This window comes from Hyalella azteca, unplaced genomic scaffold, assembly GCF_000764305.2.
Source record: "Hyalella azteca isolate HAZT.00-mixed unplaced genomic scaffold, Hazt_2.0.2 contig5104, whole genome shotgun sequence".
Taxonomy (NCBI): Eukaryota; Metazoa; Arthropoda; class Malacostraca; order Amphipoda; family Hyalellidae; genus Hyalella; species Hyalella azteca.
The window spans coordinates 150,862-162,857 of record NW_025935305.1 but is presented as its reverse complement, the minus strand read 5'-3'; the positions used below and the strand labels follow the sequence as shown (position 1 = coordinate 162,857).

General features: G+C 39.1%; 1 protein-coding gene across 1 annotated transcript; it reads left to right on the top strand.

Annotated features, from left to right (window-relative positions):
- Positions 1-4,861: 4,861 nt before the first annotated feature.
- LOC108668240 (AP-4 complex subunit sigma-1) lies at positions 4,862-11,967 on the top strand. The gene is made up of 3 exons (XM_018155412.2): positions 4,862-4,886; positions 5,396-5,629; positions 11,668-11,967. Exons 2-3 carry the CDS (start codon positions 5,486-5,488, stop codon positions 11,965-11,967), a joined length of 444 nt encoding a protein of 147 aa, XP_018010901.2. The 5' UTR covers positions 4,862-4,886; positions 5,396-5,485.
- Positions 11,968-11,996: the final 29 nt, after the last annotated feature.

Here is an 11,996-nt window from a genome sequence, read left to right as displayed (position 1 = left end):
TTGGATAGTGCGGGCGCACAGGCGGGGCTGGCATATGCCAGCACTGTTCTGATGAATTGTTTGTATGTGGGTGCTAGTGTTTCTTTGTCTTTGCCAAATTTGGTACCGCCTAGGGACTGAAGGGAGTTGAGTCTGATGTTTGCATTGTTCACTTTGTTGTTGGTGTGAGGACCAAAAGTCATGGAGGTCTTGTAAGTGACCCCTAATATTTTTGTTTCGTGTGTGTGCGGGATCGGGGTCTTGTTTAATGTGATGTTTGCTCTGTATTGGTTGTAACGTCGTCTGCGTAGGAGGCAATGTGGATGTTTGGAGGTGGTTCGGGTATATCGTACATGTATAGATTGAAGAGTGAGGGTGATAGGATGGAGACCTGTGGGATTCCGTTGGGTATGGGTGATATGTGTGATGACTTGCCAGAGTAGTGTACGTATGCTTGTCTTCCTGACAGGTAATTGGCAAGCCAACGTTTGTTTTTGTTGTGTAATGTGGTGTAAATTCTGTTTGCGAGAGGGAGGCGAGGGATGGCATCAGAGGCTTTACTGATGTTTATTGTAAGAGTAGTGTTCTGTGTGCGGGTTTGCGGGAGTTGATGCCATCGTTTATGCTTTGTGTGAGATTTGTGAGTAGTTTTGTGGTCGAGTGGTGAGGTTTGAATCCGTGTTGTGTTGGATAAAGTGTAATGTGCGGAGTGGCTGTGTCCAGTATCAGGCGCTCTATGACTTCTGATGGCGTACAGGGTAGTGTGATTGGTCTGTATGAGGCGGCCTCAGTGGTGGTTTGTTGGGTTTGAGAAGTGTGATTATTTTGCCGATTTTCCAGATGTATATAATTTTGGAATGTTAGTAGAAGAAGTTGGCAATGTTTGTATGTGTCGCGATTCCGTGTGGACCAATGAGTTTAAGGTGTGTGTTTGTAATGTTGTCGAGCCCAGCAGCGGAAGAACTTTCGTGGATCAACCTAATTTATAAGGTTGACCTTCGCGCAGCTGCGCCTTGCGAATGTCATTTGTTATTCCAACCGTGACGTCTACTTAGTCGTTGTGACGTCACCTTATGACGTCATCGTGTGATTCAAAATTATTTGTAACACATATTTTGCATAAAATAAGACTAGTTGCAGAGAATAAATTTTTTGTGCCATTTTAATGAGATAAATTTTTTCACGGCTGAACTAATACTAGGTTTTCCCACGTGCATCTGCGCCTTGCGGATGTCATTTGTTATTCCAACTTTGACGTCACCTTGACTCTTATGACATGGCTCTAATGACTGATTTGTAACACCGGTTGTTGACTTGTTGTAACACCGGTTTTTCTTAGAATAAGACTACTTGCATGCAATAAATACATTTTTTGGGCCATTTTGATGAGGTAAAAATTTTTTTTGTGCTTTTAAAGATGACATAAAAAATGTGTTGATCTACACCATATGCATTTTGTGCCCACAGTGACGTCACGCTAGAGATGCGCTGAACGGCGAAAAATCGTCATCGCCGTGGGTCTACCTTATTTAGTTCAACCATGAATAAAATATTCATCCCATCCCTGACCCTGACTCACTGAATGAGATCAAACCGACATTTTCACAATTTTTGCCAAAATTTATAAATCTGTGAGCTTCTATTAATATGTTTATAACGATAATAATATTAATATTAATATAGTGGTTTCAGCGTTTATTAGGCCTTAATTTTGCCGCCGTTTCATAACATCGCAGAATATTCACAGCTTGCTGAGGTCTCGAACTTTCAGATCACTGCTCCAGATCTGCTGTGCTTTAATCGCAAAGCCTCTTTTTTTTAACAATAGTGTTAGCTTCTTTCCAATCGGTCGGCAAAGTTCCTTCGTTCAAGGATTTTTTGAAATAATACTGTCAGAGGACCGGCCAGGACGGTTGATTATTTTTGGAGCAATCTAGGGTGGAAGCCGTCTGGTCCACATGACTTACTGGGATTTAGAGCGACCAGGCGCTTGAGAACCTCTTCTTCGTGTATTTCAAAGCATGTTAACTTCGAGCCTACAGGTGCTCCTCAATAGCTGGAATACTCTTCAAGTCTTCATATGTGAACACACTGTTAATAAACTGATTAAGAACATCAGCCCTGCCCTCATCAGAGGATATCTTTCGTTGGTTTACTTTCAAATAAGAAATACCGTCGTTTATCTTACACTTAGAACTAGCGTACAAAAACAAGGCTTTCGGGTTCTTTTTTGCATTATCGGCAATAATTTTTCTGTTTTTAACTGCGGTGCGACACATTTTTTGTAGCTTGACTTCGAGCTCTTGCGTACAGGGTATAATCAGAATCACTGCGAGGTCGTAAATAACGCATGTAGGATTCCTTTTTGGTTTTTAGCTGAGCTATAACTGTACTGTTCATCCACTGGGACTTTTGACTCCTCCGAGCTTTAAGGGGAGCGTCTAGGGACAACTTTATCTCGGTTATTTACAGACGGATCGATTCGAAAATAGGTACACGTATATAAAACGGAATTTTAAGACTTTTTTTTGTGTGAATTTATCGAAAAAATGAAGAAAACGTGAAATTCTTAGAAAACGGTCAAAAAGGGGGTACTTTAGACATCCTATCTCATCTTAGGATTTTCAAGCTACAACATCGAGACACATATCATTCGATGTGTAAAGACCATATCTAAAAACGTCACTTGGCGGTTTTTTGGATTTCTCATTTTTGTGGGTGTGGGAGCATTTTTCCGATATTTTTCAAAATTTTTCGATTTGACCCCCGCCCTACCATACTTCTTGCAAAATAAAATCCGAACTATAACGAAATTGGAAAAACGATCAATTGACATTTGTAGATATTTTCTTTCCAAATCGAATGGTATATGTTTCATTGATGTAGATTCAAAACTGTAGGAGAAGATAGAATTGCCGTGAGAGAGGTTTTCAGCTTTAGCAACTTTTCAGTAGAGGCAAAAAACCGCCGCGCGGCACGTAACGTAGCCTAGATACCGAAAGTAAGCATCAACTCACTCAGTCATCGGTGCATGAAGCCACTAAATGAACACCATCCCGCGTGCTGTCTGTGAGGTTACTGAGCTCTAGCCGAGTGAAGAGCACATTTTATAGTTAATTTCCCTCTTTGGAATTACTGAAGGCCCCCCACCCCCTTCCCCCCTTACGGGATCTGTCGTGAGCGCATAAATCAAGGTACAGAGATGGTTCTAGTACCGTTCGATGCGGCAGAAAGTAAGCTCTAAGACGAGTATAAGAACTGGAGAATGTCATAATTGGCCGCTTTACATCAGACGATCTCCTTTATGGTGCCCGGACGGGTAATTTCCGCCTTAACTTTACTGAAGGGGCCCGGACACCTCCCCCCTTACGGGATCTGTTGCGAATGCATAAATCAACCTACAGAGATGGTTCTAGCACCGTTCGATGCGTCAGAAAGTAAGCTTTAAGATAAGCCTAAAAACCGGAGATGCCAAAATTTCGACCTTTGGACCTAGACGCTCCCCTTAGTCTTAGGTACACGTGCATCAACTGCAGACATAATAATAATAATAATAATAATAATAATAATAATAATAATAATAATAATAATAGTAATAGCGGTTTCAGCGTTTATCAGGCCGTAGGCCTGTCGCCGATTCTTAACATCGCAGAACATTCACAGCATTTTGCGGTCTCGAACTCGCAACTCACTGCTACAATTCTGCTGGGATCGAACCCGCGCCTCTCTGCTCCAATCTTGGTACTCTGAACTTTAACCACTGGGCCACCCTGCCCAGTGTGTGACATAACCGTGCCTTTGAGAAATGACCATGAATCAGCCACATTCTTACAGTGGGGGGAAATAAATATTCGTACACTTGAAAAATCGTATTTTAATGTATGTAAGTACACAAACTTAACAGGAAAAGTGATTTAAATNCGTTGTAGGTATTAAAAAGTAATAAACATTTATCTTCAAATCCTGGCTCTTAAAGCAAATAACCATCACAAACTTCGCCATTTCTCCCAAAATTATAAACACATAAGTCGCCAGTTATGTTTGGGATAGATTATAAATAAATTTCCATATCATTAAAATCAGGGAGTACAAGCAAAACGAACCTCTGTTTACTGCGTTTCACCTCGGTATGACCCAAACTTCGAAGGGAAAACATTTTCGCGGAAATAAAGTATCGCCCAAACGCAGTTCATCAAGCAGAATGAAAAAATTCGTTTCGCTCAACGAATTTTCGTCATGTTGATTTGAAATCTCAAAACTAATAACAAATCAATTGTCGAAAATGCATTCTACTATCTTTAGGCAATATTAATAAATGTTCTAGTATTTTCCTACGATAACGAAATGTTCGTATTGGGTCGATTTTAATAAATATTTCCTTTTCCCTGCAGCGTGGCGACTTTAGTGAGGTGGCGACTTTAGTGGCATTGACGGTAGATTCTTTCCCATTATTCACTCGCAAATGCGAAAGAACCCTCACCACAGCGCAATAGTAATTGAAAATAATTTATTTGATTACGAAATTATTGCTTACGAATTGAAAATGAACCCGATATTTTGATTAACCAATTTTGAGGTAAATCATCAAAGTTAGCGTTCGATAGCCATATGTGTGAATAATTTTACAAAAAAAAGATACGATAAACTTAAACTGGTTTTATGAACCAGGCCAAGGAGAGATTTTTATATAAAAACCCCCAGTTTGAACGAACGGTAATAGTATTCATCAGATTTTCTATATCTGTATTAGTGCCTTATTTCACCACTGGGATGAACTTGAATTGCTCCCTGCCGACGTAGTTTGAGTGAGTTTAGAATGTCGTATGTGAGGTGAATGCACAAAATACTGTAGTTTCGCACAAGCTGAAACACCCATTTCTTCGGACAAAGTGGCTCGGTTACTTTCGGTAACAATAAATAGGTATATTTAGCGAACAGCATTAATAGTTCCCTTGTGAAAGGGTAATGGAATAAATATTTCATAACATGAGCTCAAATAATAGAATCAAAGTAGCTATGTACATTAATCTAAATTTAAAAACCTAGAAACTTGATTCGTTGTTGTTGTACTTGATTGTTTTTATCAGGCAATAGGCCTATAGTATATCCAAGAAATGTATATACTGGTTAACTTTTTAAAAGTTACTCTGGTTTGGGACTTTGGGTTTTGTAGAAAAAATTTATTATATATGCACGGCCGCCGCCGCTGCGTTTTCAGGAATAAAAAAAAATCTAGTGATGATTCACGTTTAAGTAAAAAACGAGTTAGTCACACTCGTCATTCGTCAAGTTGTAATCTCATTCTTAGGTGCTGACGACCTAGGTCACCTAGCCTACCTAAAATTCATTATATTCTAGATAAGGAACAAGGCATCAAGGTCATTGTTTATGCTTATTTCTGCCTTCAACATTTCAGGTTAATCCTCCTGAGTCCTGGCCTTGCATCCCCCCTTTCCCCCTTGTTGATTCAATTAGGATAAAGCTTCTTCCAGATTTTTGCCCATTCATGTTATACTTCCTAGTCATTGCATCCAAGGAGTCAGCGGTATTATTCACGCACCGCTTCAATCCCCAGCTCTGTCCTTGTCATCCTGCTGGTCTGGCATCAGTAATTGAAAAGTGTATGGTGGACTCAAGAACTGAGAAACCTGTGAGTACCTATAACTGGCATTTATTTTATTACAACAAATTTTTTTTTCATATAAACTAATTAATTTTTTCAGCATTAGATTGTTTTTTGTAAGACCCCTGGCTCCTGTCCATTCTAAAATGTCAAAATACTGACAAAAGTTTCCAAAATCCAAAAAATTTATGGCTAACACAATTGTTTGGAAGATTTTTTGAAATTTGCAGCTAAATGTGCTGTTTTCTTTATTTTTTTTTCTAAATGCAACTGACTAGCCTAAGGTGGAGACTGGAGTAGGGTAAACGCGGTATATTCCGACACATTAAGGACGCATCAAGAAATGAAAAACTATAAAAAAAACGTATGCGTTACGTAAGTTCTGTTGCCTTCACATGACTCTCAAAACACTTCACTACGCATCAGCAACGATGAAACGTCACAAAATGTTGCCATTTGAACGCATGGAACTAAAACAAAGCTTAATATAAAGGAAAAGCTGGAGAGGTGACGGAATTACCTACGATGTCGGAATATACCGCGTTTACCCTAAGGCCATCGGAATTGGCTAGCTGAAAAATCTGTTGCAACTTGTAAGCAACCTGTGAGTGAGTCTAAATGAGACAAATACCTGGGTTAATTTCTAATATTTCTATGTCCCTTGACTAATTTCTTCCATAAAAGTTAAAAAATGGCATATTTTGCCTGCAATTTATGAAAATTACCCATGAAGTAATCAATTTCTATTGAAAGCCGCTGATTTCTGTAGCATCCACAAAAGCTGTAGTAACACATGAGTCATGAGTAACATGACATTTAAAATCCCCTTGATATTCACCCATACTGTCTCTGAATTTGTAATGGGGCACACGCTGGAGGCCAGCTTTGCCAAACTTCACACTTGTTCTTAGTTCTTATTCCTTTCTATAGGTAAGAATGCTAGAGTGCATAATGGCTTATTAATCAAGTACTGTCAACTGGGGCTACTCAGGACGGGCGGGGTAACTTGGGACAGTCTCCGACATGGCGTAAAACTATTTTAGTAGCAAAACCAATTGGAATATTGCAAAACTAAATATAGTGGCGTAATTGTCAACATTTTTCCTATCTATGTAGACATAATAATAATGTAGTACCATAAAGGAAGTTCAAAAATACTATATTCACTAGCTATGAAAAACTCCTGAAAAAATGGTGAAAAACGATATTTTGAAAAGTTAGTACTTCTGCTAAGGTCTGTAGTGAAAGATATTCACCGTATTAAAAAATTTTACTTACATAATAGTTGCAATTAGCATCGGCTTGAAAATGTAATTGACAGATTTTGCCTATCTCATTCCAAAAAAAAAATGGCGGTCATTTCCGCACGGCGGGGCTACTCGGGACACCCCCCCGGGGCTATTCAGGACACCCCCCCCGGGGCTATTCGGGACACCCCCAAAAGCACATTTACAGTAGAACCTCAGTTAGCAAAGGCTCCAGTTAAGAAAAAAATTGATTAAATACAAAGAATATTGATTACATTTACCTTGCTGAGTGAAAAAAAGTTCACTTATAAAAAAATTAGTGCATCATCGGTCATCACAAAATTGTGCATAGAATGTCGTATTTAGAATTGTGCACCAGGCATCATAGAATGAAAAGTAATTGACCTAAACTATGATTTATTTCTCCAAAACATATGATGGTGGTCACTAAAACATTCCTTTCTGTTTCAGGTATGTTTTTCACAATATTTTTAGCGCATTTTCTCATTTATGGAAATAAATGCACTACCGTAAAATGGGGTAACTTAGACCGGCGGGGTAACTTAGACCACTTTTTGTTTTTTCAACAAAAACCCCCACAACTCAAAAACTATTTGACATAGAAAAATTTTGTCAATGGGCATTAAAGGCCTAATACAGCAATCCCTTGATTAACGTGGTTAATAAATCCCCGAGTTTTACCGTGTTAAGCAAAACCGCGCTAATCAAACTTAAGAATATATGGGAATAATTGTAATGAATCCTCAAAAATAGCAAAGGAAAGGAAAATTATGTAGTTTGATAAAAGTGAGCAGTAGATATGGCAGCGATCTTGACCAGTTGAAGGCTAACGAGTAACTAGCCCTATACGCACTGAATTATGTTTTGAAAGTGAAAAAACAATCTGAATTGCATTTCAGATCACGCGCAGTCTTTGTGTTGTACTGGCAGTAGCGGCGCACCTACTCAATCGAACGTCGTTCGAACGAGTTCACAACATGTGACGCTACTGTCACACTCGCGGCTAGACTCCAAACATGTAATTACTCTCGGTAGAAGCTTTTATTTTCTGTGTGACGAATTCGTTACATAAAGACTATGAGAGGCAGGAGCCAGCAATTTATGGTGAGTGAAGCTAGAGTATAGACCTGTATTTTGCATGTTTCAATTCAAGTTTAATTTAGCTAGTAAAAAATGGCATCATTTATAAAAAAAAGTGGTCTAAGTTACCCCATTTTACGGTATTGTGCTCGCCATGTCCATCTGTCTGCCTGTCCTTATGTCTGCCTGTCTGTCTATCCATCCGTCCGTGTTTCATCGATGAGAAAATGCGCTCTGTCACTCACTGCAGTGAGTACTGAGTTATATTTTTTTATAGTAAATTCACTTAACCCAATTAAAATGGTGTTAAATTACAAGCCATCCTATAAGCTTACAGATACAGAAAAAATGCTATAAGGCTGTTGATATGAAGCTTGCAGTGGACAAGGTTGTTGTAAATGCTCAATGGCATGTTCATGGATATGGTAATATTGGTACCCTCAACTGGGGTGACTTTGGCTGCCAGGTGACTTTGGCTGCTTTTTTGATTTTGTTTTGCAAACAAAAGCGAGGTCATAAACGATGGCCAAAGTCACTCCAGCATTTATGACCTTGTTTACGATCCTGGCGTTTACGACCCCATTTTTGTTTGCAAAACAAAATCAAAAAGCCAGCCAAAGTCACCCCAGTTGATGGTAATTAATGTTTATGGTAATATCATATCAATAAAGAAAAAACCAGAAAAAATCACAGAAAATGTCATTTATTCTACCTCTACCTCATCTACAACGAAAGAGGAGGACTTCAGAGTACTGTTAGTAATGGATGAGTACACTCTGCATGCTTCAAATATTTTAAAATGAAGTTTTATTCCAAGTGTCCCAAGTAGCCCCGTTCGACGGGGCTACTCGGGACACTCTTTCTTTGCTTCTGGCACCTTACAAATAGCATATGGAATTTTTTTAAGATGCCATTTGATAGCCCTTGCAAAGAGCTATAAAATGAGCCTAAACTTGTTTATGAAATGTTTCATGGTAAGAAGTTACTAACAAAAAACTCTCAAAACCGTCCCGAGTAGCTCCGGTTGATGGTACTCAAAGCCATAGCGCCAGATGTTGACAGCCACAAAATAAGCTTGCCAAAGGTAAACATGGCCATACTGCATCTGGCCAAACCTCATCTGGCCTAACCTCTTCAGGCCTAACCTATATGAGCTGAAACCTTTCTTCACCCAAAACAAACCTGAGCAGACCTATCCTAACCTTATTGCTGCAAGAAGTTAGAAAGGCAGTCCAAGTGTGGTGGAAGAGCCAGTCATTGTCTGCAAGAAGGATGTGAGCTGGGAACAGCGTGAATAGGTTAGGCCAGAAGAGGTTAGGCCAGGGTAGATACAGCCAGATGCAGAACTGCCTGCTTATGAGGGAGCATGCTTAAGCATTGACTGAAGACCTACGGCGCTATTATCTTTTGGCAGTGTGTCGCTTGTCCTAATTACGGAGTTCAAGCGTAGTCTGCGGCTTCTAGTTCTGAGGCTTAGTAAAGTTAAGGGGACTGTCTACCCTCCAGAAAAACTTCTACATTTATCATCCAATCTTGCTGAAATTTCATACACATATGTAAAATGTAAAATAAAAAACAATTTGCTCATATAAATTTAAAAAGAAATAAAAGAAAACGTGAAATTTATAGAAAATGGCCGAAAAGGGGTACTGTAGAGAATCTATCTCTACAAATATCGTGCTACAACATCAAGACATGTATCATTCGATTTGTAACTAAATTATCTAGCGGCTCTATCATTCCAATTTTTCATTTTCCCCATTGTTTTTTGTATGCACCTTTCTCCCATTTTTTCCACTTTTTCCCTGCCCTCCCCCCCTTCCCCCCCAAATATAAGACAAACCATGCACAAATTCAAAAAAAGGGATGATAGAGTTGATAGGTATGATCTTTACAAATCAAATATGTCTCCCATTGCTGTAGCTTAAAAACTCTAGGAGGAGATAGGTTTGTCGTGAGAGAGGTTTTCATGTTTCAAACTTTTCAGTAGAGGCAAAAAACCGCGGTGCGCTATGTAAAGGCATGTAACGTAGCTTAGATACCAGAAGTAAGCGTTATCTCACTTCAAAGTCAGTCAGCAGTGCATAGGACAACTATATCAACACCTTTCCGCATGATGGCTGAGTGATAACTGAGCTGCAGGTCCACCTGGTCCAGTGATAGCCATTTTATATGGCTTGGCCATAATTATCCCCATAGACTTGTGAAGGGACCCCACCACCCACCCCCCCTTTCGGGATCTGTCCTGAATGCATAAATCAACATACAGAGATGGTTCTAGTACCGTTTGATGCGGTAGAAAGTAAGAAAACTTTTATTTTTAGGGTAGACACTCCCCTTAAGGGGATCGGCTACCCCTACAGAAAACTTCTACAGTTATTATCCGATTGTCATGAAACTTCACATACATACGTAAAATGTAAAAAGAAAAACATTTTGCTCCTATGAATTTTTCGAAAAATTGATAGAAAACGTGAAATTCTTAGAAAACGGCTAAAAAGGGGTACTTTAGAAAATCTATCTCCTCCCACAAATATCATCCTACAACATCGAGACATGTATCAATCGATTCGTAAAGACCATATCTATTGACTCTAACATCACTTTTTTCATTTTCCATCTAGTTTTTTTTATTGCGTTTTCTTCCATTTTTCCCATTTTTTTCTCATTTTTCACCCCTCCCCCCCCTTCTCCCCCATATAAAAAACGAACCAGACCAAAATTCAATAAAGTGATGTTAGAGTCGATAGGCCTGGTCTTTACGAATCGAATGGTTTATGTCTCATTGCTGTAACTCGAAAACTGTAGGAGGAGATAGATTTGCCGTGAGAGCAGTATGAGGTTTTCAGTACGGCCAAAAGACTGCCCGCGCAGCACTTAAATAGACATAAAAGAGTCGCAACGCTGCCAAGATACCGTAACTTAGCCTTAATCCAAGTCAGGAAGGCATGGAGCAACTGGCTGCACACCTTTCACGTTGCTGTCATGATGGCACTGAGAGGTTTGGCTTCAGCTCGCAGTTTTAGTAGTCACGCCCCGTAATTATTTCCTTAGGAATTACTATAGGCTGCCCCCACCACCCCCCTGCTGTCACAAAGTCATTTTTCGACGTACAGGGACGATACTTATACCGTTCGATGCGCAAGAAAACAACCTTTAAGATGAGATAAGAAACAGAAAAACTCAAAATTTTCAAATTTTAGGGTAGCCAATCCCCTTAATGCATGGTGAAGCTAGGCATTGGCTCCAGGGCTTATTTAAGAGTAAAATTTGTAGCCTACGGCTGCGCCCCCTATCTAATAATAAAATGGGTTGTTTAGTTTAGACTACTACAATTTTCATTAAGGCAAAGTACATTGATGGCATATAAATTTCCTCTGTGAAAACGATATTTTCATTTTATAAATTTATTATTTCTATAATTATCAATGACAAAAGTTTGAACTGTCAGAAATGCAGGAGTTGCTACAACTTGAGTATGTTACTGTGCTGAGCGTGTTCCAAAAATATTTGTTTTATCTACAAAAATGTAAAATGTGATGTGAATGTAATTGGGCTGCTATAATTTTAAACATAATGTTCAAAAATAATGATAATGTGATCTATGTTTATACATAATTTGCTAAAAACAAATCATCACTGAGCTTTAAATTCCAACTTATTTGATGATGTTCACTGTAATTTACAACAAATTAATTACTGAATTTTTTTCAACAGGAAAACTTTGTGGAGGATACCAACGAGAGTCGTACTCTGGTGTATCGCTGGTTTGGTGCTTGTATGCTCATCGCCTCTGCGGATTCTGATGATAACTTACTACAAGTCTACGAGTTTCTGAATTTATATTTGTCAGCCTTGAGCCAATACTTCCCAAATCTTTCACGTCATACCATCATTCAAAATCCTGCCAAACTACACATTGTCCTGGAGGAAATGGTAATTGGTGGTGTCATTGTTGAAACTTCACCTGCACATGCTCTCAGTATTGTCAGATTGCTGGATGACATCAATGTGTGATTTCATCACTACTGCCAGTGAGCTGCTCA

Bases quoted from the DNA above. Each gene is read 5' to 3' on its own strand.
- LOC108668240 (XM_018155412.2), top strand. From the start codon at position 5,486: ATGTTATACTTCCTAGTCATTGCATCCAAGGAGTCAGCGGTATTATTC. The intron at 5,630-11,667 runs GTGAGTACCTAT...TTTTTTCAACAG, and splicing joins ACTCAAGAACTGAGAAACCT to GAAAACTTTGTGGAGGATAC.